Here is a 24,716-nt window from a genome sequence, read left to right as displayed (position 1 = left end):
ATTTTATGAAACCACTATTGCTTTGTACCTTACTACTGCACATTATTGTATATTGCAATAGTCCAGTAGTGTCTTAAGCACAAAGGTTTGACTGTTCTGGTGATGCAAGAGAGAAACAGGAGTCTCTGGCACTGGCCAAGTGTTGGGCGAACTGGGGGAGAACTCAGAAGGTGTATACAGAAGCTTGACAGCAGGTAGAGGCAGCATGCTGACTCCTTGGATTTCTCCACATTCAATAAGTGGTGGGTAGGAAGGACGGGAAGGCTAGGAATTATGTGTGTGAGCTTTATCCAAGTCATTGGGCACCAGCTGATTCAAGGGCCAGTGAATCCTGGGCTGTATATATATCCTTTTCAAGTCAGAACTGCTGTCTTCTTGGGTCTGGTGGAGTTTGGGTCTCCGTACCCTGTTCCTTCATGCTTTTGAGGACAGGTGTGAACCTACCCGGAACCAGGTAACTAGACATTAACATTGGTGTAATTAGACATCTTACACTGGTGATCCCTGATAAGGTTTAACGTTAACCGTGGACTCAAGCTGTGTACTAAAATAAGGTGATAGGACCTGAGAAATAAGGGTATACACCCTTAAAAAGATGGCTTCTAGGAGTTTGCACCGAAAAATAGGATATTGCTTGGAGGAGCATTTGGATGCATGGGTCAGTGGAGGTAGAATTGGACTAGTCCGGACTGGTAGGGGTTGGAACCTCACAGGCTGAGGCTGATCCTGATGTGGCAGGACAGTGTTGGCTCCAGGGGCTGCATCATGTGGCTGGGCAGTTTTGAACTGGCTCTTGTTGGCTTTCATCAGTTGAAACGTTTTTCCGCCTGTGCCGTTTCTGTAATGATTGGTTTGATATCTGATCTCCATGCTTTAAGCTAAATCCTCTTTACCTACTCCCATAGTTATAGGATCTAAAGCTTAGGTTTTGTGGTTGCCACCGAGGCAAAGTGAAGCTTCATTGCTGTGTTGTGGAGCTTGTCAGCACCGGGCATGTGGTTTTCTTTTTCTTTTTCTTTGGTTTTTTGAAGTCTTTACCACAAAATTGCCACTTCTGGAAGTTATATAAAGAGATGGGAGTTTGAAAATCCTTTGACTTTTCCGGAAATAGTCTACATGGTACAAGAGGGTGGAGATTTCTGGAGTTGCCAGTATTGGTGCTCCAGGCCAAAAAATCGTTGCATCCCTATTTGACCTCAGTTATCCTTCCTATGCATCCCCTTTTGAAGGCTGGGTCTAGTTCACAAGTTTTCTTTGTTTTCTGCTGGACTTTCTTTTTAGACTTCCTTAGGGTTTTTAACTGCAGAGGATAAGTTTGAGCTGAGTTCCCTGAACACGCTTGTTTGCTTTTTCCATAGGTTCCTTAGAAAGAGAGCTTGGACGGCATGCAAAGTTGTGAAATATCTGCAGACAGCACGGATGATCCTCTTAGTAGTGGCCTACGGAGAAAACGACAGCCTCGAATAGTAGTTATCGGTGCTGGGCTTGCAGGCCTGTCAGCAGCGAAAGCGCTCTTGGAAAGCGGTTTCACGGATGTAACTATCCTTGAGGCGACTGACCGAATCGGAGGCCGCGTGCAAAGTGTGAAACTTGGTAAGAGCAGCATTTTGTGAGTAATGCGTTGGGCTTGCTTTTTTTCTACTGGCAAGGCTTTGTGTTGTCATTAGATTAATTTGACCTTGGGAATGTGCTTTTTAGTCAATGTGCACATGCAAAAGATTATTTGAGGTGTGATGTTGTCAGGAGTATAAATCCTTGGGCTCCTTTCAGGGTGGGTGGGTGAATCTGAGCTATCTTGTGCATCTGTTCTGAGGGAGGGCTGCTGCAAAATCATGTTTCTAATAAAATAAGGATATTGGTGATTGTTCTTACTCATATGGGAACAGCTCTGTGTAACAGGTCTGTGAGAAATATTCCATGATTAAATAACCATATTGAGACAGTTTCCATTGATGTCCTCAAGCTTGACTCTTGAGTAGGAGCAGTCAGTAAATCTCCTGGCTAGTGAACGGCCGTTTCTCAGTGACTTACATCACTTGTAAAGGGGCAAGCTCCAAGCTATTCTGTTTCACAAACAGCCCCGTTCACTTCCCTAGAACTAATTTACTGTGTAGGGCACTACCCACTGTGAATCAGGCTGCTGGAAAAACCTTTTCAATGTATCCTTTCATCCTGATTTGCAGCTTTCCTACCCCTGTAGCTTCCTTTCCGAGTGTGTAATAAAGGTGCAGACACTAGATGTTTTAATCCGGTGTCAATTGGAAGGGCTTGTAGTGTCTGTAAATGCAAAACTACTGGAACAAATGTTACCCTTTGCAGCACTGGAGTCAATGAAACGTTCCCTGGTATCTAGAAGGGCATTGCCTGTCTCTTCTCTGCAGGAGGCAAAAAGCTCTTTGCTTTTACTGAATTGCCTTCCTGATTCCAACTGACTAGTTTCAGATCCCACTCTGTGTTTATTAACTTTGGCCTCTTGCTGCCCTCCATCCTTTTTATTTGTCAGGTGCTTGTATCCCTTACTATATTTTACTCTATAAACTCGCAACAGTAAACAGAGAGTCCTATGAAATTTCAGAAGGGAAATGAATGGAAAGGCAGTTGGACAAATCTAATCTCCGGGGTTTGAATAAGGCACTTTACGTCTGTGGAGACTTGCCACAGAGGTTAGGGTGGGAAGTGTGTCCTTTAGCCACACTACGCTGTATTTAAAATATCCTGAATCATAGAATGGTTTAGCTTGGAAAGGACTTTAAGACCATCTTGTTCCAACTGTGAGAGGAGGGGAGTACTACAGACCTGAAATCTTCAGGGTGCAATGTATCATTTTGCCAGTGGACCTAGTTTTGTTGTACTAGTGTTGAGACCAATTCTCTCACTTTTGGAAACCTTCAGCAGTTACTCCTCTCTTTGCCTTTGCTGGGAATGCACCTCCTGTTTGTTAACACTTCTTAACTTACGTGAGACAAGGCAGGCTTTTCAGTCTGGTGGAGATCTTGCAGCTTGTAGATGTAACTGTTACTTGCAGAGCAGGGGACTGGAATCCAAAGTGTTGATCTTTCAATACCTTTCTTAAACCTACAAGCTCTCCGTCTTCTCTAAAACGATCAAAGTTACACTCTGTGGGTATGGACTGCAGTGCTCTCCCATGTTCTGGCCTCTTCTGCGCTTTGCAGGTTGCCCTTTAGCCAAACAGTTTTTGAGCTCTGGGTGGTGAAGTCTCCAGATGTGGCACATACTCAGAACCTCCTTATTCCCTGTCATGAGAGCAAAAAGGCAGCATGATTCTGGGCTGTTTTCTCCTTCTGTGCTGCCTGAAGCAGCAAGATTGCACCTGGGGCATGCAAGACATGCTCATTTCTCAGAACTGGCTGAAGGTTACAAAAAACTTGTTACAGAAGTGGTTATTTGGGATCTTCAACATGAGACCACTTTGATCTGCTTGTCTAAATGGCATTTAAAAGTTAACACTTCTCTGGCTGCTCCCCTGTATGCACACATGATTAAAGTTCCTGTGTAAATCTTCAACAGAGCTACCGTGGCACCTTCTCAGGATTATATCCTAATACTTCCACTCTCACCGAGCCACACTGTGTCTCGCAGGGGGACAGTATTTTCCCTCTGCTGAGTAAAGCATGTTGCTACACAGCACATGGGGAATAATTTGGATTTTCAGAGGTTTGGCTCATCATTTCTAGCACAGGTGAGGCAGAGGGTTTGCATGTTCGTGGTTGTATGAGTGTTTCTTGTACATGATCTGTAACATCTGTATCCACTGCAGATATTTCACGCCAGGATGCCCAAGAAATAGTCAGGGCTGCAAAGGGAAATGTGAAAAGTTCCCGTGCGTATTCAGAAGGATTGATATGCAATCTGTGCGTTCCTTTGGAAAATTGCTGGTATGGTATGTTGTTGTGTATAGTCCTGCTTTCTTTCCTGCTTGTGTCTCAGTAATTGCATTCACAGAGTAGGAAGAAGATTTTTTTTTTTTTTCCCCCTAGTTTTTGTTGTGTTGGATGATTCATTCAAGGTAGATTAATATGGAAAATAAAATCTTTTAAGGCCCTGGAATTAAATTAGCTACCTCTATTTAAAAACATGTTATTTAATTTTACGCTTTTAAATAATTCATCATGTAACTTACACGAGGTAACAACCGGCTTATCTGCTTGGTAGTGATGATAGTGAGTGAGTTTGTAAGTCTTACAGGCAAGAGTGACTATTTTTAGTTTGTTGGTATTTGATTATATTCCACACAGCTACTGTAAATGGAATTTGAAACACATCGTAATTGTTGCTGAGCACCAATACAGTGGGAGCCTGCTGGCTTATTTTTTTCTTCCAAAGATGAGGTGCCCTATAAATAAGGGCTATATACAGGAGGATTGTTAGTGCAGCAGAGAGCAAGCTCCTGACATAAGTTTTTTTGATCTGGCATGTGATGACTCGCAGGAGGATTGCATTAACAAGGTGACTGTCACATGCAGTATTTATGAGCTTTGTACCTTCGGCTGCCAACGTACCGCAGTCATTTCCGCTGGGCTGAGTGCTCTGTGAGTGTATTGTGGCGCCTTAAATATTCACACGTTTGTGACTTGATGCCGCACGCTCTGAAGCGCATGCTTTGTTTTAGGTACACGTAGAAACCCTGTGCTCTCAAGTCCTGTAATGCGTATGTTGAAGGGCAATCATCATGCCTCCTTAGTGACGTAGTTGCCTACTTGGAAAACAAGATGTGTGGAGCTTTCCTTGGAGGTAGTGTCTCAGCTGGAGAGCAGCGTTTCTTGGAGCTTCCACCCGTTAAACTTGGCTGCGTTGTAGCACAGTGCTGCAGTGTCTTTCTGTCTGAGCATATATTTACATGTTAAACAGTATCCGATGACTGGTAATGGCACGATCCTTTCTTCATCAGGCAGGATCCTATTAACTCTCCCACTTAATCAGGCAGTCGCACACCTCTGCAAAGCGAGCTGCACGGTAAGACGTCGGCTGGGAGAGCACAGCTTTGGCAGACTTCAAAACACTCAGCTTTGGACTTGGGACAGTCTCTAAAAATGTGGGTGGAGGATGTGACCCAAGCTTATATTTAGCCCCTCATTTCAGTTGCTCAACATCTCCCTATGCTATCAGCCCCATCGTGGCAGCGCTGGCTTAGGGGCAGTTCGAGTCCTGGTGCAATCCCTGTTAGTTATAAGGAAGGGAGAGAGTGATGCTGATCAAACCCTATGTTTTGCAGGCGAAGAGTAGAGGTGATGAAGACTAAATGCGTTTGGTGTTTAACCTGACAGTGCAACTTTTTAAAGAACCTGATTTACATTTTCAAAGGCTTAAATAATAAAACATAACCTATTTACTCATTTGGGGAATGGAAATGCATTTTTGTATTGCAGTTAATCTGAGATCTAGTTGTAAAGAACATGCATTTTTAATCATAGGGCAAGGTTCAGTATGCAGGCCGATGTTGCTATTCCAGGGCAATCCGGATTTTCCTACATCTTGCTGTTGTAGATGCTCTTCTTACTGTGTATGGGTATCTATTCCCTCCTCTTGAATACAGTGGGTATTTGAAATCTTTAAGTACTCTAATCTTTCCCTGCAGTGGTAATATTTTTGTAAGTACCCTTAGCTGTCCTTTATGCAATAGTGCAGCGTGGCTTCTTACAGATCTTTTCCTTCCCACACCCCCATCACTTGTATGTGGCTTGTGCAGCAACAAGTGCGCTACGTTCTCTGCTGTCACGTTCTTAAGCGCAGGTTTAGAGGTGCTGATTTAGAGAGGCCCAGTAACACAGATAGAGCAGCGAGCAGCAACCGTGGTAAGAACTGGGAACCTAGAAGACTGTGAATTCTGCCTTAAGGTGTGTCACTGATGTATCTTTATTGGAAACATCCCATCCTCCCAGCACTATCTAACTTGTACCCCAAAGGACTGCTTTGAAGAACACTGATGTTACCCTTGTCTAATGGAGAAAGCTCACTTAAGTGATGTTCCGACGTCTTGTCCTTGGGCAATTGTTCTGCTTTTGCACATGTATATTTTATTTAGGGTTGAGCGTGACGACCTTTCAGGAAAATGGGCTTCAATAACTAGTTTGCTTGGTCTACTGTCCCACAGGGCACGCCACTTTTGAACTGGGAGCTACGTGGATTCATGGTTCACATGGAAACCCAGTCTATCATCTAGCAGAAGACAATGGTTTACTTGAGGAGACTACTGATGATGAGAGAAGTGTTGGACGGATCAGTCTTTACTCCAAGAATGGGGTGGCTTATCATCTTACCAACAATGGGCAAAGGATCCCGAAAGATGTGGTTGAAGAATTCAGTGATTTATACAACGAGGTTGGTATTTAGCTGCTTTGTCAGGTTGTAGATTTGACTGGAACACTGGGACCCCTTGACAGTTAGAATGTTCCAGGTACTGGACAAAGGTAGAAAATCTTTAATGTCTTTTACTTCTTTACAAAAAATCAACACTTAGCTTGCTCACATTTGCTTAACTATACCCCATTTGTCCCTGATGTGGGATTAACTCACTGTTGTTAGGAAAAGTAATCTCTCCACATTTGTCATCAATTTAATCACTTCCAGCAACTATTGCTGAGGGGATCCAGTCATTTGCTCTAGAAAGTTACTACTTAATTAAAAGAGTAAAGGAGGGATTGCATTGCTAAACAAGGTAGAATGCAAAACCTTAGCAACAACCAGATAAATATTGTAGCTCTGTGACATTTTATTGATGTTATAAATACATTAGTGTGCTGTATAGTATGCCAAAATCTGTGCAGTATCATAGGAATTGCAAGTTTTCTTGTATCAGAAGAAAAGGAACAACTTTTCTGGTAGATCCAGACCAGCACAGACTTCGGTTTAAGTTTATTTTAACTCCTTTTGCTCAATGTTCAGTGATGTCCTCTTCAGTTGTGAAGAAGCCTTTTCATACGAAGGCCTCAGTATGTGACAGAAGAGGCAAACCAACAAAACCCCAAACAGCTACAGATGCAGAACCTAAAAATACGAAATAGAGGCCTGAAAGATGGAAACGAAGATGTGTTTAGTGGAAAGAATAACCTCTGCAAAAGAAGCAATAAGCCGGTGTTACACTCATAGACAAAAAGGGCCAAATTTACTTTCGTGTAACTTGGTACTGATGCTGTCATCCTAGTGTTTCTTCCAGAGGGAAAACAGGGTTTCTTACTGATTTGTGTGTTAAACACACGTGAATGATTGGTAGTAGCTCTAAGCTGCTTTCAGCAGGGCATTTGGCCTTAGCTAGTGAGGTGAAAGAAGGAGGCTTGCCAAAATTAATTGTAATTATTCCCCATGTTTTTTTGTATTGTCACTCATGAAGTACATTTAGTGGGGTCAATGCAGAATGACTTGGCCTCCAGGTGATGTGACCTCTCAGTGGGTTATATGAAATAGAGTAACACATTATTTTTGTTGGGCTTTAGCCACGCCTAAAACCTTCACGTTTTCATTTGACAGTGAACTTTGCCAGTGTTTGACGCTTGGCTAAGCACACACCAGATTCAGGTTACTCTTGCATACTTTATGTTTAAAATTATGCCCATGAGCCTTTAGAAAGCCACCAGGAGGAAAGTCACTGCAGTCTGTAAAGAATTATCAGGAATTGAATGTGGAGTGGAGTTTTTTTTTGTTTTGGTGGTTGTTTTTTTTGGTTTTTTTTTTTTTTTTTTTTGCTTGGAAGGAGTTTTAACACTGTCCTGGGGCTTTGAACTGGAATCTGCAATGAGATGGCACCAAATTTGAAAGGGGTAGCAGGAATTTCAAATAAACTTCATTGTGGAAGGAATTTAGCAACCCCTGGCAGGGAGGGAGTTCCTGGACAAAGGCAAGTGGAGATAATTCATCTGGACAACTTGTTCTGTTGAAACAATGTTCTGTTGAAAACAGAACCGGAGCCAACCAGGAAAAAGACAGGTGAGATGTGTGTGGAGCAGGATTAACAGCAGCAAAGATTAGAAAAGAGAGGGAGAGTATGTGAAAATGCTGCAGTGAGCAGCATTATTTCTGTAAATGGAACGGTGCCAAACTGCATGCAGTGCTCGGTGATCGCTCCGTCTCAGCGACGACAGGAAAATCTCCAAAGGGAGAGTGTCAGAGGAAAACAGACTCTGAAATGAGAGAGAATACAAAGATGAGAGCTACTTAGCTTTGCGATACAGCTGATAAGATAAAGGCTGTAACAAGGTGCCAGTGTTTTAGAAATGATTAATTTGGTGAATCTACCCTTCCTTTTAAAGTAAGAAAAAGGGGGCAGCCAGTGACATGAGAGAACAACACATTAAAAGTTAATCTTCTTTACGCAACATGTAATTAGCTTATCGTTGCCACAGGGTATCTTTATTGCTAGGAGACAGAGAAGACTTTCACATTTATGGAGGGTAAAAATGTCTACAGCTACTCTCTGCGATAAAAAATATGTAAGGGACAGCTTAAGCCAAGAGGAGGACATCAGCCAACCTCTAATTGCTGTTGCCGGGGACGTGCTTTCTCTGTTTCCCTTCAAAGTGTGCTGAAATTCCTTGCAGAGGCAGCTCACGGTTTTGTTGAGCTGCTTGTCCCAGCCTCTTTGGGGTGTCAGGTTGACACTTGAATGATTTTTAAGACAGCTGACTGTGGGTTCTTCCCTGCACTGCTTAGGAAAAGTGGGAATTAAGGTGAGCTATGTGATCTCCTGAAAATCTCCAGTTAAAACAGACTGTGTGAAATACAAGTGCCCTGGTGGGTGGACTGTCGGGAGTATGTGCAGCTGGTGTGTGGATTTGGGCACCTTCTCCTCTGGCATAATGTGCAGAGAATGTTTCTGTTTACAGGTGCTGAGTCAGCCTGGTGCATTTCTGGTTTGCCATTCTTCATTCTTCTTCTTTTTTTTTTTTTTCTTTTTTACTAGAGGCCCTTCCTTTTTTTTTTTTTTTTTTTTTTTTTTTTTCCCATGCTGGCTGGCCAATACTCTCTTGCTTTAACTGGTGATGAAATGGGTGCTGGGAGGAACAGTAGGAATTTGGAATTCAGTTCGGAATCTCAGTTTTTTTGAGGAGGCAGGTTTTTTGAGAGGTTATGTTTATAATGTCTTGAAGTTGTCCAGGATAAAAAAAAACATCCTACAGATCACCAAATCCTGAAGTCAGGCTCCTCCTCTGCCTCATAGGAGATGCCAGACCCTTCTCAGAGCCTCGGGGCAGCCTGCTGTTAGCAGTCCTACCATCATGTCACCTATCAGTCTGCATTGCCTCCTGTAGAAGAAGCTGAGATAGCAAAGGCCGTGGCACACACTGTGCTGACTGGAAAAAAAAAAACCAAACCCAACAACCCAAAACAACCAGCAACCGCAGGGAAGGAGCACTGGCATTAACAGTGGAAAATGTAGTCCTGAATGAACAGGGCTAAATCTGTTACGGTTTCAAACGCCTGACCTCCCCTGCACAGCCGGCTTGCTTCCCAGGCACTCACACGCTGCCCTTCTTTCCCTGCAGCAGCTGCCATGTGCTTGGGCTCGAGCGTATGCCTTCAGCTCTGCCTCTCCATCTGTATCTCTCTAGCCCCAGTCAGCCTGTCGTCTGGACACCAAACTGTAGTGAATGCAAAGTGCAGAGGGTCTCCCTCGAGTGTTTCACGTGATATGTGGAGCCACTGAAGCTGGAGCCCAGCAAGGCGAAGTCTCTCCTCGGCATGCTGTGTTCTCCTGGTGCGAAAGGCCAAGGCACCCCAGTACCTCCTTTGCCTCGCTAGTTCATTTGGAAAGTCCTTACGCTTTTTCCAGGCACTTATCCAATCTTTTTTGGCTGGCTTCTTCTACTTCAATACAAGTTTTGCTTCTTTTTGTTTGCAGTAGCCTGAATTCTTAATAGCTGTAAGGATGCCTCACAGAAGCCTTTATTTGGTTACAAGAAAGCCAGCAGTAAGTCTGCTCAGCTCTTCATTTCTGTAGCAGAAAGGTCCCTCTGGGAGGCTGTCTTCACTGAGAGGCTGTTGCACTGCATTGAAGTCTGTCAGGATGTATCACAAGCTTGTGACCAAGGTGACCCGAATCCTCCCCCGTGAGAGCGCTAGAAAACTGGGCGGTGCCTCCAAGGAAGGTCTCCAGCCCTGCAAAGCAGCTACCTGGATTTCCAGCCACACGTTGCCTAGCAATACACCATGAGGAAGAGCACCCTGCTGTGGGCAGGACAGCTCTCCAGCCACTGTTGTTTTAAGACTATCCTTTGACCATGTAGTGTGAGGGGCTGGCACTGCTCAGGGTCATCATCAGTCCATTTGGTCAGCCTCTCAAAGGAAGGGGGCACCAGCGTTGGAACATTCCCTGGGGTCTGATGTTCATGGCACGTATTCATGATCTTCCCACCTTTCTCTCCACTCCTGCTAGGATAACTGGGGGAATCCTGAGGCTGGATTTTGGCTTTTGCCTGCTTGTATCACATCTGCATGACCCTCAAAGACGTGACAGGAGCGTTACCTTTAAGGGTAACGTCCGCAGCTTCAGCTGTGTGTGCGTATAACTGCTGGGAAAATGTGAACAGGGACACCCCATCTCAGAGTTGCTCTTCTGTCCCTGCCAAGTCCTCATTTCCCTCTCCAGAGAGGTATTTAAGGACAACTCCCAGGTGTTAGTGAAGGGGAGGTGGTGAGCTTGACAAGTTAATGCAGATGAAAAATCACACTGCTTTACCTGCCCAAGAATTTCAGTCTTTCAGGGAGCCTGATTTAGAAAAGGTGCCTATTTTTACTTGGGCTTTTCAGTAAGTATGTAGTCCCTAAAGACCTGCTTCACAGGAACCCTCCCTTGAACAATCAGCTAATTAATGGCCTTGTTATCTGTCAGCTTTCTCCTGTGTGCTGCACAGCTTCTGGGGGAGGGATGCAGCCAAAGAATGACAAAGTTTTCCACCCTTCTCACCCCCACCCTGTGTTGGGCTCGGTGCCATCCCCAATTAAGCTCCAGTGCCTTGTCTTGCGTTATCTTAGAAAGCAGGACCAAAGGGCCACCGAGAGTCACCATTCCCTCCCTGACCCTCTATTGCACTGACAGATGTCTGACCTGGTAACAGCACGGGCCTATCTCTGTCGTCGTTTTTTTTACTGACCGGGGATTAAATCACTGCAGTTTTTAAGCCAAGTAAGGAAAAGACAATGCTACGGATTGTCACCGGTGCTGACAGGAAGGACCGTGGATTGGGATGTGCTTTCCTGACCTCCTTCAGTGCTGAGAAACTTCTTTATTTAGATTTGTTCTTCCTAAGAGACTGCCTCTTCCTGTGGTGGAGGAGCACGTATGTAGTAAACATGCGTAGGTGGAAGCCTGTAGGTAAGTGAGAGGACATCCATGGGTGGCACCCACCTTCTCTGCAGAGACCCCGGTGGTGGGATGCCCCAAAACTGGTCGGAAAGAAGACAGAAGATGTAAGCTGAAGTAAAGCCATTGTAAGGTTATGGCCATTCAATTAACTCCTTTTAATTTCTGACCTTTAGACCCATTTCCTTGCAGGATCGTATGTAAACCCTCGGAACTCAGGAATTAGAATGGATAGTTGCTTGAGATATTCTGCGTCTTTTGCTTCTGCAGGTGCAGACAGGCTTTTGGGGCCAGTTGCTCTGCCCAAACCCAGGGGAGTGAGAAGCGATTAGGTCATTGTGCTGGGATGTGAGTTTGCCAGGGGTAGGAGCTGGGAGCTGGTGCTGTCTGTCTTGTACTCTTTCTTCCTTCCTGCTCATTTCAGGTCTGCGGTAACAGAAAAGGAAGATCAGTCTGGGCTGTACCTGGTGTACTGTCCTTGCTGATGGGCACGGTGATCTCAGTTTGGATACATGGGTATTCTGTAGGGTTAACTAGAAAAGCAGCAGAATCTTTCAGGGGGTTCTTGATGCTACCTTCCACCAGGCTCTTTGAAATAAAGCCCACTTGAACCCTCTCAGGAACCCTCCTGTCATCACATCATGATGAAATGATTGAAGGAGCATGTGTTTTTAAATCTCACAAATGCCTATTCCCAGTGACTTCAGAGGTGGTTCCATAGGCATGATGGTGCTTGCCCTTAATATGAGCAGTTTCTCACCTGAGGAAGCAAAGACAAAGTAACTCCAACTCCTGACAGTACAATTCTGCTCCTACTTAATTAGAAATATACCTTAAATGGGACTTCTAGTGAACCTTTTCCATAGTTTTTTACACAGAATTTTTTCCCTGTGTGTGTACATTAAATACGTTTTGAGTGACTTTTTGATTCTTTTATTATGACAAAGTATGTCTTAATGTAAGGCTTGCCATTGTTTCTGTTCTTGCTTCTTGCCTACAACAGCCTTGTCTTCTGTTCTTCAAATGGTTCAGCACCCCCAAGAACAGAAAAGCAAGGAAATAACAGGGATTCTGAGAAAAGATAACGAATCCTGATGGTGATCATACTTATCTGCTGTCTGATTGATGGTCTGACATACACAGAAAGACTTTTCTTGATGTTTACAGCACAGGGCACTGTGTGTTTCTGCTCTTTTCTCTGTTGGGCAATGAAGAATACAATGGTTAATAAAAACATACCCATGGCTCACTTATCCTTTTGGCCAAATGGTAGCTGGGTTTTAGCACAGCTTTGCTTGTCTTGTGAATGTGTTATCTGCTTATAGTGTGCAATCAGCTTATGAAAGCTGAGCTGCATTGCGCTGACGCAAGGTCTATGCAGCTTGTACTTGCTGGAAGTGGTTTGGGCATCAGAAATCAATGGACCTGAGAACCGTGGGATGTTGAAACTGCCAAAGAGCTTTTGGAACTGGGGGACAGAGACGGCACGATTTCCTTTCCTTTGCTGGAAGCCTTTGTTTCACACAGGGTATTGGTCTTCACCTTTCTTGTCTGCAAATCTCCTTGGAAAGGCTGTGTCCCAATCACTGTCTACAGTTCTCTTCTGTATTCAGCAGTTCCTGTGATTACTTTTCTGTTTTTGTGGTTTATTTCCCCCCTTTTCTTTCGCTTATTTTTCAATTAGTTCCTTCCCCATCCCTTACTTGTCCTTATCTACTCTCCTTCCTCCATTTACTCACAGACCTGCTCTCTCTTTCTCCTACCACTGCCATGCATTTCTCATCACTACCTCCCCTTCCACATCATCCCTCTATTTTTGCCTCCATAAATTCACCGTACTCCTAAAACCCAAGAGAAATTTAAGCTTCTGGGCAGCATCAGGATGGGAAGAAACTAAAACATGGTGAACTAGCCATATCGGCAGAGAATGAGAAGCTGTAGGAGCCTTGGAAGGAGAGGCTGCCAGAGTTCTGCCAGCTTCCTACCAACCATGTACTTTTGAGCTGAACTCCTCAGCATGTCCAAATAATCATTCTCCAAAGAAGGATCATAAGTTGCAATCAAACCATCTTTGACAGGAAAAACTCACCAAGCAGGGATCTACTTGTGAGAGTACTGTGCACCCCTGTGGCATCATATAAACGAGCAGGTGACTCACGGGGGGCAAACAAGTAATTAATGGGATGAGCTGCACTTCTAGGAGGCATGTTTAAAAAGCTTTCCTCTGTTAAAAGATTCGTTGGAGTTTTTTTCCATTACACTGCTCTGTAGAGGTGCTCTGCAGTCTGCACTTGCCTGGTTGAACCACAGGTTTTAGCTACTGAAAATGGCAGGACTGCCTTGCCTGGTCTTCTGCACGGCATAGAACAGACATGCTGAATAGTAAGTTAATAGTCACTTACTGACTTTGCCTGGAGGGAAGTGTTGCTTTCTGTCTTCTAACCAGCGTGGCGCTGGGTGCAGGTTGACATGGCATTGGAGCAGAGTGCATGAGAAACTGCCAAAGCTGATCTCTAAAGCTGGCAAGAGAAGGTGATCCGAATCTCCTGCCTTTGGATGGAGGAAAAAGCATCCTGCTTGGGGCTTGGATTCTGCTGTGAATCACGTTGTCCATCTTTCTGTCCTGTCTCTGGCAGGTCTATAACCTGACTCAGGAGTTCTTCCAACGAGGTAAACCAGTCAATGCTGAGAGCCAGAACAGTGTGGGCGTCTTTACACGGGACGTAGTGCGCAAACGTGTCAAGGCTGATCCGGATGACACGGAGGCTGTCAAGAGGCTGAAACTAGCCATGATCCAGCAGTACCTTAAGGTATGTGTGCACTTCGTTGTTTTTCTGTTTTAACCAAGAGCCAGCAAACCTTGAACCTTAGACACCTGGCTAAGCCTTGCCCAGGGCTGGGGAATTGCTTTCTGTGGGCTCTTGCAGCTGGCGCCGTTGTGTTTATGTTGTCAGCTTTTCCTCATGAGGCATATCCAAAGACAGTGGCTGCAAGAAATGCCTTTACAATTTTTTAAAAAATATTCTTACCTTAAACTTCTAGGTTTCTAGAAGGGGCTTTCATAGGCCCTGTTAAATTTTCTGGTGTGATTTAATGTTTTCTTACCACCTGAAGCTGCCCTATTGTCAGATTCTTTCAGTAATGTCTTGTCTCATGCCTTACACCTGGGATGCCATGATCCTGCCCGAGTGTCTTTTACCCTCTTCTGCCTTTGTCCATATCTCAGAGACCAGGAAAAGTATAACTTTGATACTAGTAACTTGCTGAAGAAAACCCTAGAAAGCATGTTGAAGGTAAAGCAATAAAATCAAAGGTAGATTATATAAACCCATGTCCTAATCATCTTTCCTCACAGCTTCCCTAGTTCTTTTTATCTCCTTGATGTCTTGGCCTAAATATCTCTGTGGGATGAGGAATGCTGCATCAAGCACTCCACTAAGGTGTAGCAGTCATTCCTCTTTCAGTTATAATGACTTAAAGGCTTATGACATGAGGCACAGGAGGCAAGCAGCACTCTGTGATATGGGTAGGTGTATGGTATTCGCTATGTAGAGGTGGGGAGCTGAAACAAAGAGAATAAAGACCTAAAGAGTCTCACAGGAGATCTGTGGTAAGCTGAGATTTGAACCCAGGCATCCTGAGCGCTGTTCTGATATCTCAGTGCCCTAACCCAAGGGCTTGTATCACAGGGCATCTCCACAGTTGTTACTAGTCAAGACTAGTAATTTATTGTGTTATCCGTGTAACATCACCTGTGTTAGTCACTTGATACAGCCCTGGTTTCCCTGCTGGTTACTTTTGTGGTAGCTACAAGTTGCCACAGGCAGAGCGTTTTCTGCAAGTCTTGCAAATCCCTTCTCATGTGTAAATACCTGAGAACAAGAAAGCCTCTGATACTTAAGACTATCAGATCAGAGTGGTTGCTGACAGAGTGAGGATTAACTGATGTCTCAGGCAAAGCGTAGTCTTGGTAGTTGCCTGTTTTTCTCCCTGGCATTTTTTTTCCTTCATGGTCAAAAGAATCAAGTAGCCATCATTATGTGTTATCTTCTAAATGTGGAGTCTGCTGCTGGAGCATCCAGGCAGGATGAGTGGCCTGTTGTGTGACCCAGGCTGTAGGGTTTGTGTTGTAGGCCAGCAGAACTGACCCTGGGTGAGTGTTGGAGTGCTGCCTCTGCCATCAGATGGGGTGGAACTGCAGAGATGCAGAGGACCTGTCTCCAAGACCTAGCTGCCGACAACCTGGCCCAGCAGTTGTGCCTGCTTTCTTCACTGGAGTCACTGGGCAATGGCCAGGAGGGGCTGTTTGTGAATACAGGAGCAGCCTGTGTACTACTTGGTACAACTTTGACTTGCTTTGCATTTTAGCCCAGCACAGAGATTGCTGCCCTGCACCAGAATGTTCCAGAGGCAGAGGGTCTGGTCTTGCCAGGCTTCCAGACATGGTCATTAAAGGGTGGAAAAGCCTGAAAAATTGGCCAAAGGCTGAAGCAAGGAATTCTCATGTTCCCTTTGCCTAAAATCCTTAAAGAATTACAGTATATGAATCATAGTGGCTCCAGTGATTTGGAGATTTTAAGATCACTGTGTCCCATGCATCAGTATTATCAGTAGAAACTTTTCACAAGACAGGCCAAACATCCTGCCTTTGTTCCAGGGGTTATGGGAAGCTATGGCTATGCCTATTAGTTGGGTAAATATTAACCAATGGTCCCGAATCTAAAGCTTTGATAATCCCATCAAGTGAACCAAACACAAGTGTCTCACGTCTTGGCATTTCCCTTCTCTGTCTCCTTCAGTTCCTTCTGTGTCGGGTCCTCACACCTCCTGCAGATTATTAGCATGCTGATGGCTGACTGTTTGACAGCATGTTGAAAGCTGCAGACAGCAGAAACAGCTGCCAAAAGTTTTTCATGGCTCCTCATGGGAACATTTATTAACATTGGAAAGAGCATGTGATTAACACAGCACCAGCTTCTGTTGTAGGAGCACCAAGCAGCCAGTCCCTGGCCAGTGAAGTGGGTTTTAAATGACAGAAGACAGTCAGAACTGTAAGCCAGAATCATGCAGAAGCAAAAATATCATATCTGTACTCTGGATGATGCGACCGTGGCTGATGCAACCAAAGCTGATGCAGCTTGTTACCATGACAAAATGGTTTCTCTGGTTGGAAGGAAGGCTAAAGATTGATTTTTGTCAGATGCTGTGGCCAAAGGCTTCTTTACTAGCAAAAATTATGTGGTTTAAAAATGATATTCAGGAATCCCCACTCGTGCAGCTCCTCTGTGCCCTTGGAATGTTGGGCTGTGACCAAATGAGTTGCTCTGTGGCAATGTTGCTTTTGTGTTGCTTTTCCTTAGGTAGAGAGTTGTGAGAGCAGCTCCCACAGCATGGATGAAGTCTCGCTCAGTGAATTTGGGGAATGGACCGAGATCCCTGGGGCTCATCACATCATTCCTTGTGGTTTCATTAAAATCGTGGAGATCTTGGCCCGCTCCATTCCCGAATCTGTCATTCAGCTCCGCAAGCCTGTCAAGTGCATCCACTGGAACCAGTCAGTCAGCAAGGAGATTGAGAGGGTGGCTGACCACAACAGTGACCTCCCTGAGGAGGACAAGGGCTCCAATGTCTTCGTAGAGTGCGAGGACTGTGAGTTCATCCCAGCTGACCATGTCATTGTGACTGTATCCCTGGGAGTCTTGAAGAAACGCCACGAGAGCCTGTTTCATCCCCGCTTGCCCGAGGAGAAGGTGATGGCCATTGAGAAACTGGGAATCAATACAACTGACAAGATTTTCCTGGAGTTCGAAGAGCCGTTCTGGAGCTCTGAATGCAACAGCATCCAGTTTGTCTGGGAAGATGAGGCAGAGAGTGAGAGCTTGACTTACCCTGAGGAGCTGTGGTACAAGAAGATCTGCAGCTTTGATGTACTCTACCCACCAGAGAGGTACGGCCATGTCCTGAGCGGCTGGATCTGTGGAGAAGAGGCTTTGATTATGGAGAAGTGCGATGATGAAACTGTGGCAGAAACCTGCACCGAAATGCTACGTAAATTTACAGGTCAGACATACTCTGGTTCATTTGGGGTCTAGAGAAGAGAGGGGGAGTGGGGCTGGGATGTTGAATAAACACTAGGAAGGAAATGCACTGAAGTAATTTTTAGTTTTTTGCTATTATATGACCCTTTGAATGGGGGGTGTGTGTGCTTCCAGCATGCCTCCTGCTTGGGTGTGCCTGCAAGCTATTTATACAGAGGAGCTGATAACCAGCTCAGGAAGTGGTGGGCAGAAGTGCTTGAGGATTCCACATCCTCTGCTTTATTTAATCACAGATAACTCTTCAGGAGCTGGAGCTGCTGGACTCAGTACTATGGAGGACTACTCTCTGCTGTGGAAAGCAGCACAGCTCTTTTAGAGCCAGTGGAATTGGACCTGTTTAGATCAGCTGAGGTGTAGTGGTTGAATCACATCCCTGACTTCCATTCAACATGAGTCTATGTGGAAATCTCGTTGGCCTAAATCTCCATAGATTTTGAGAATTTTTATTTCTGGGTGGTTCACCTAAACCTTCCTGAACCTCACAGGTTTTACATGTACTGAGTACACATCACACTAAAGGCAGCATTTGGAGCAAGACAGATCTTAAGTGTATTATGCCGATAAAATCCGAGATTAAATCACTAAAACCAGTAGTTACTTGAACAAGATGGGCCTTAGTTTGTCTGAAGTCACTTCTCTAGAGCTTCCACGTCATCCCAAGGAAGAGGCTTTTTGTCTCTATGGAGTTATTTGGGATCCTCTGATGGTAAACACTGTATAAGTTCAAATGTAAGCTAGTAATGCTGAAAGAAATAGTGACTGACCTATTTGCAGTCTTGAAACAACGATTTTGATTTATACATAATTATAAGCAATTGTAAGAATAAGATTAGGTGTATTTTATAGAATCGCAGAATCATCTGGGTTGGAAGGGACCTTAAAGACCATTCAGTTCCAACCCCCCTGCCATGGGCAGGGACACCTTCCACTAGACCAGGTTGCTCAAAGCCTCATCCAGCCTGGCCTTGAACACTTCCAGGGATGGGGCATCCTCAGCTTCTCGGGGCAACCTGTGCCAGTGCTTCACCACCCTCTCCGGGAAGAATTTCTTCCTGATATCCAATCTAAACCGCCCCACTTTCAATTTAAAGCTGTTACCCCTTGTCCTATCACTACAGGCCCACTACAGTATTTTATGCTGTTCTAGAGATGGGTCCCATGATTAAGCTATTTATACCTGCCAGCTACCTCATGCTAGCCAAGTCTCAACACCCGGTGGGTTTCCAGCTACCAGCAACACGGAGATGCAGAGAAAGGGGCCTGGCAGCTGAGGGCTGCCTGCATAGCTGGCTGCGGCCAGAAGAGGTTTTATGTTTTACTACTCTCCAGAAATCATAGGTTAGACTTTGGATTCAGAGACCAAAACTGAACCCTTGTTTCAGCTTGTTCCATGTTGCATTTATGTGGGATGATGAACCTGTGGCTCCCTGGCAGCCTGCAGAGAAGTGGGACGAATCAGTGAACGCTGGACTCTGGGCAGCTTCTGCCGCCTGAGCGGTTTGCGTTCAGTGGTGTTGGGTATCCCCATGTTATTACACACACCTTTTTTCCTCCTGACCTTGGCAGCCAACTGCTGCCCTACGCAGGCATACCAGGAGGCCAGTCTCCTCTTCAAGGCCAAGTTGTTCCAGTGCTGACCTCTCCCAGAGTGTATAAACAACCTTGTCTGCTGCGGCTCTTCTTGCTTAAGACCTCTTCGTTGTGTAATTTTTTTTAAACACCTCAATTCATCAGCGGGAATTTGTCTCTTAGGGTCTTCCTTAGTTTTGCAAATGGGAGTGTACTCTCCCTCTTCCTTCTTGGGCTCCTTCACTGTCACTATTGTTTGCATGTGTTGGATGTTCCTCTGTTCCTCCCAGGATGGAAATACGTTGGCACTGGGTCATCAGTATGTGCTGCAGTTGCTCTTCCAGCTGATACTGCACCTGGTCGCTGCCCATCAGACTCTTTGGCAGTGTGAGCTCTCTCTCAGCCTTCTAATCCTGGGTTATCTAACCCTGGGGAATTTCACACTGAGGTGGCCTCTCAGCTGCTCAAAAAGGGGAGAAGAAAACCTGTTTGTGGAGCACCTATTACACAATGTGACCCATTCCACTTTCTGCCCCAAAAACTTGTTAGTTTATAGAAAACCTTTTCCCAGATCTTTCAGGATGGCCTTGCTAAGAGAGCTGGGTTTGTCCTGTTACCCTTGCTCCCGTTTTCCCTGGCAGGTTCACAGAAGAAGCAGTACCTCAAGGCTAATCTGGACCAGGTGCCAGGCAGGCCGAAATAGCAGTAGCGTGCTCAGCTCTCTGTGCACCTACCGTCTTCTCCATGTGCTTCATCAGGGGTGTGACAGTGGTTAGACCAGCCAGGGGGTGGGGGGACAAAGCAGCCTTCTGCCTGAGGTCTAATTGCAGTCATTTCTGAAAATTGGACTCGTCTGGTCCAATTAGCACCACCAAACCCAGCTTTTAAAGCGTTTCCCACCACACAACTTCATGTAAGTCATAGAATCACAGAGTTGTTTGGGTTGGAAGGGACCTTAAAGATCATCTAGTTCCAACACCCCTGCCATGGGCAGGGACATGTTCTACAAGACCGGGTTGCTCAAAGCCTCGTGAGCCTTTGAGCCTCATGCTCAGTCAGCTAACTGAGTTGGGAAACTAGTCTTCTAGGGTAACTGCCACTTCGATAAGGCACCTCACTTGGTGCTCTGTGCCATCTTCTGAAGAAGCTTTTCTCTACTGAGTATGGAGAGAGCCTGATACTCAGTAATGACAGGAGGTAGCATGAGCCTTTTAGTGCTCACTTTGCCTTTTGTAGCTTTCATGTTCTGGGTTTTAAATCCCCTACGTTCTTATTTCTTATTCTTCGATTAAAGAATTAATGTGTTACCAGGTGAGTTCTCATCTTCAGCTGTGTTTTCCCAGCCCGTTGCTCACGGAGGCCTTTGCTCTGGCTTCAGAGGGAGTTACACCAGTCCTGTGTTGAATCCATTCTTTTTGACTCGTGCTGAGAATTTCTCTCCGAGAGGTGACTTTAAATTTCACACGCAGGTTAGTGTTGAGGATTATCTGGCTTTGCTGTGAAAAGCTCTGGGGATTGTTCTAACCTAAGAACCACTGACAATTACTGGGTTTTTTCACTGGATGGCTGAAAAGCAGTGTCCTCCTAAATCTGATTAAATGGGATGCCTTTGAACAATTGGAAGTCTTGCTCTGCTTTCTTTGTCGGCTAAGCTCCGAGTGCTAGAAGCCAGAAGGTGGTAGTTGCACACCTGCTCCCTTCTGAAGGACTCGCTGAGTTGTCAGGCTGTGGCTGGAGATACCCTGAGTTGTTTCCCCCGTCCTCCAGCTCTTTCTCTACAGGGGAACAGGTCTCTTTTAGGATCTGTGTCACATCTTCCAGACCCATGCGGATGCCTGGGATACCCTAATGTCTCTCCAGTGGCTGCAGACACTAATGTGTGGGTAGTATCACAGGTCTTTGTTGGCCTTGATGGGATCTTAGATACCCCGCTCTTTGGTAGGCTACTAAATTTGGGTGTCTTGATTTAGATCTGTGAGTTGACGTAATGATAATCCTGTGTCTCGTAATCAGCCCCATAACCAATAAAGCTATGTAGCCACAGCTCCCAGTAGCTGAATAAAGACAGGATTGCTTGAGGCACATGGAGTTATCTTCCATAGCTTCACAAGTGGAAATCTGTGGCATAAAGATATGTGTCCTCCTATTTTAGTGAAGGCTAGGATCTTTTTTTTAGCCATTTTATCTCACTTTGGACAGTGGAAACTTAGAATTTTCCACATCTGTATGAATTGTTACTTTTATCTGTAGGCAAAGGCACGTGTTTACCCATCTATTTAAGAACAGATTGAGGAAGTCCAATTTAATACGTTCCTTGAGTGAGTGTGGCCCTCTCCATCTTTGTAGTCTCTGTTTTGCAAACAACAGTTCAGGATCAGAGCTTGTGTTACGTGTTCCCATCTGTCCTTCAACCAAACTCTTTATCTCTGTGTGCAGCAGAAATGAAGGCCTGATTTTTCTCTTAGAAACAGCTCCTCACCTTAAAAGAATCAGAAGTGCAGGGTCACAGTAGCTGCACAATGGAAACTTGGATCATGCTCACACGGTCTGAGGTGCTGGAGAACCTTAAAGGATCTCCTGAGAGCTGGTACGTCTGCACCACACAGCATAGTGCTGGGGAAGGGGGCTGGCTTCGGTTCTGGGAGCTGTGCAGCTGCGTTTTAGTGTACACAGGCTCCTCAGCCCTGCTCCAGCCTGGCAGCTGGCTCAGGCGTCTCTGCATGAAGCTCTGCCATCTGCCCACGGCCACATGCTTCACGTTGCTGTGCTGCCGTTTCCCTTGGGATGAAGTTGCTATGTGAAAAGTAATTCCCCAGTGGGAAGACTGCTGTTTACCTGCTTGTAGAGCCAGTCCAAGGTCATCCGTGGGAAACGCTGGAGAGGGACAAAGCTGTTGCTTTCACCAGTCTGAGCGATTGCTCTATTAAGTATTGCCGATTTATACAATTGTTAATTGGATTTGTTAACCCTTTTGTTAACAAATTGCAGTCTTTTAGCAGATCCATGGCGTTATCTGCAGGCTGACAAGCCCTCATCTCTTTGCTTGTAATAATGCTGTGTGTTCCTAACATTAATCATCTTTTTATCAGCATCTTGTTGACTTCCTTATTGAAAATCTCCTGGGTACCTTGACAGTGGAACATGAGAACACGCCCCAGGTACAGAAGAGGCACCACCAGCCCAGCGCAGAGACTCCTTTTGTTTGACAGTGCATTGTGTGGTTTGTGTAGTGCAATGTGATGGATGACTGCTTTGCCCCTGTTTGGTGGCGTGTTGTCTAACAGCTGTCACGGTGTGTTCTCCTGGGCTTTCCCACAGCCCTTAAAAATAAAACGTGATAACTTATTTCCTTGACGCATCTGAGCGCTCCCTGTTCTCAGACTCCCTTGTTCCTGCTTTGAAGATTCTTGGAGAAGTGTATTTGAGAGGCTTTGTTATGCTGAGTTGTTACTCCTGAAACAACATTCAGTTGTAGGATGTATTTTGTTTGTAGGGTATATTTATTTGCTAGTCTGTGACATATTTTGATGTAGGGGTTAGTGGTTAGAAAGTGTTCACAGTGTGCTCTGGCAAGCCATCCAGCTGCCTTTGCTCTGTTTCAGCGCTGTATTTCATGGTTCTGGTTGACACATGATACTCCTAAAAGCGGTGGCTGAACCAGGCAAGTAACCTGCTCCTGATTTTAAGGAGTTGAGGGCATGACTAAATAATTGTTTGGTAGAACTAAATAATGTCATGCCTAACTAGTTTTTACAGTTGGATGTCTCTAAGCCAGGATGAAGAAAGCGGAGGAATTTGGATCGTATTCAAAGCAGCCTAAGCATGCTGAGGTGTTGTGGAGTCAGAGTCTGAAGCAGACACAGGAACTGTGCGAGATGCAAACATGTCTCAGTGCTCTTCCTTCTTGTGCTGATGGTTTCTCAGGATGATAGAATCTCCTAGGTTGGAAAAGGCCTTTAAGACCATCAAGTCCAACCATTAACCCAGCACTGCCAAGCCCACCACTACACCATGTCCCTGAGCACCACATCCACAAGTCTGTAAATCCCTCCAGCGATGGAGACTCCACCACCTCCCTGGGCAGCCTGTTCCAACGCCTGACAGCCCTTTCTGGGAAGAAGGCTCAGACTCAACCTAAGTAGCTGGACCTTGCCTGGATATGTGAGGCTGCCTCAAGGGTGGGTGTTGTGGTTTAACCTCGGCTGGCAATAACCTACCATGCAGCTGCTCACTCACCTCCCCCTGCCTCCTCTAGGAGGAGAATCAGAGGAAAGAGACAAGGAAGCTTGTAAAATTGAGATAAGAACTATACAATAATTGAATATAAATTCATTATAGTGATACTAATAGCATTAACACTACTACTAATAAGTAATTAAAATAATAGAAAATAAAACATATTATACAATTGCTCACCACCTGCCGACTGATACCCAGCCAGGTCCTGAGCAGTGACAGTCATAACTAGAGAGCGTGAGAGCTGGAGCCCAAGAGCCACTGCAGCAAGCCCCTCACCTCTAGGTCCTACATCCTCTTAGTAGTGGAAATCCTACAGCAATCTAGAAGTCCCATTTCCAACATCAAAAGCCTTCTTTCCATGCCATATGCAGCACACAAAATGAATCTGCTGCATTTCAGGTTCATTTGGGGAGCAACTAGGTAGCAGTTGGAGTAGTAATACAGGTTTTGAGATCTTTCAGACAGGTTTTCCTGTATTTTCCTCAGTAACAGAAAATAGGTTTGCTTTAGGGCCTCTTCCCTACAGCCTGCAGGGATTTATTTTCAATAAATCATACTGGATACACGCCACCCCACATCTTGCACAGACATTGCCATGTTTTCTGTCGGACACGATCTTACTCTTTGTCTTCTGCTTTCCACCTAGGGAATCCAAACATTCCGAAACCTTGCCGGATCCTGCGGTCCTCCTGGGGCAGCAATCCCAACTTCCGTGGATCCTACTCTTACACCCAAGTTGGGTCTAGTGGAGCTGACGTAGAGAAACTCGCTAAACCACTGCCTTATGCTGAGAGCTCCAAAACTACTGTAAGTATGTCCCGAATCAGCTCTGCAGCAAAGACTGACGTGATGCTGGGTAGTGGGTCTGCGGAGAGGGAGGCTGGAAGAGGCAATCTCTCATTCGGCCTCTGGTAGCGTTTCTTAGCGGTTTTTTTTATACATACCCCTCTGGACAAATGATGTGTCTGTAGGATTTTACCTCTGGAACATGTGGAATGCCAACGTCTCAGGGATTTCCACATCCCTCTCTGAAATTATCAGGAGCTGCTCAGCTGTGTGGCTTTTGGAACTGTGATACCTGCTTTTAATGACTATTAGCCTTATGGGGCAGTTCATAATTCCTCAGGAAAGCATCTGTTACTCTGTTTTAAAGCACAGTCTGAATATGTAGCGTTAAATACATGACCTTGCTAATGTCTGGGTCTGAATGTGTCAGAGGTGTGTATGAGGAAATCTTGCTGTTGGCAGCAGAGGGTGAGGGAGGCCCAGTCCTTGGCTGAGGACTCGTGCATTGGCAGAGGACAAGGAATTTGCTCCTCAGACACTGCCTTTGCTTTCTGGATATAGCAAGTAGAGCAAGAGCACACATGGAGATAGTCAGAGCAGCCCAGCTGATGAGCAGTAACACACTAAGCCAAACTCACCCCATCACTCAGGGTTATGTCTCCAAATCCAAAGACAATGATGGCTGATGAGTATGTGTCGTGGTTTAACTC

The 24,716-nt window shown here is 45.3% G+C and overlaps 1 protein-coding gene across 1 annotated transcript; it reads left to right on the top strand.

Moving 5' to 3' along the window:
* Positions 1 to 1,358: 1,358 nt before the first annotated feature.
* On the top strand, positions 1,359 to 24,027 carry SMOX (spermine oxidase; the record flags this gene model as incomplete). The annotated part of the gene is made up of 5 exons (XM_010156175.1): positions 1,359 to 1,593; positions 6,113 to 6,339; positions 13,951 to 14,124; positions 16,675 to 17,374; positions 23,867 to 24,027. Coding segments are annotated over exons 1-5 (1,470 nt in total), but the record flags the coding sequence as incomplete, so codon positions are not given.
* Positions 24,028 to 24,716: the final 689 nt, after the last annotated feature.

This window comes from Eurypyga helias, unplaced genomic scaffold, assembly GCF_000690775.1.
Source record: "Eurypyga helias isolate BGI_N326 unplaced genomic scaffold, ASM69077v1 scaffold13867, whole genome shotgun sequence".
Taxonomy (NCBI): domain Eukaryota; kingdom Metazoa; phylum Chordata; class Aves; order Eurypygiformes; family Eurypygidae; genus Eurypyga; species Eurypyga helias.
This window is presented reverse-complemented; position numbering and strand designations above follow the sequence as displayed.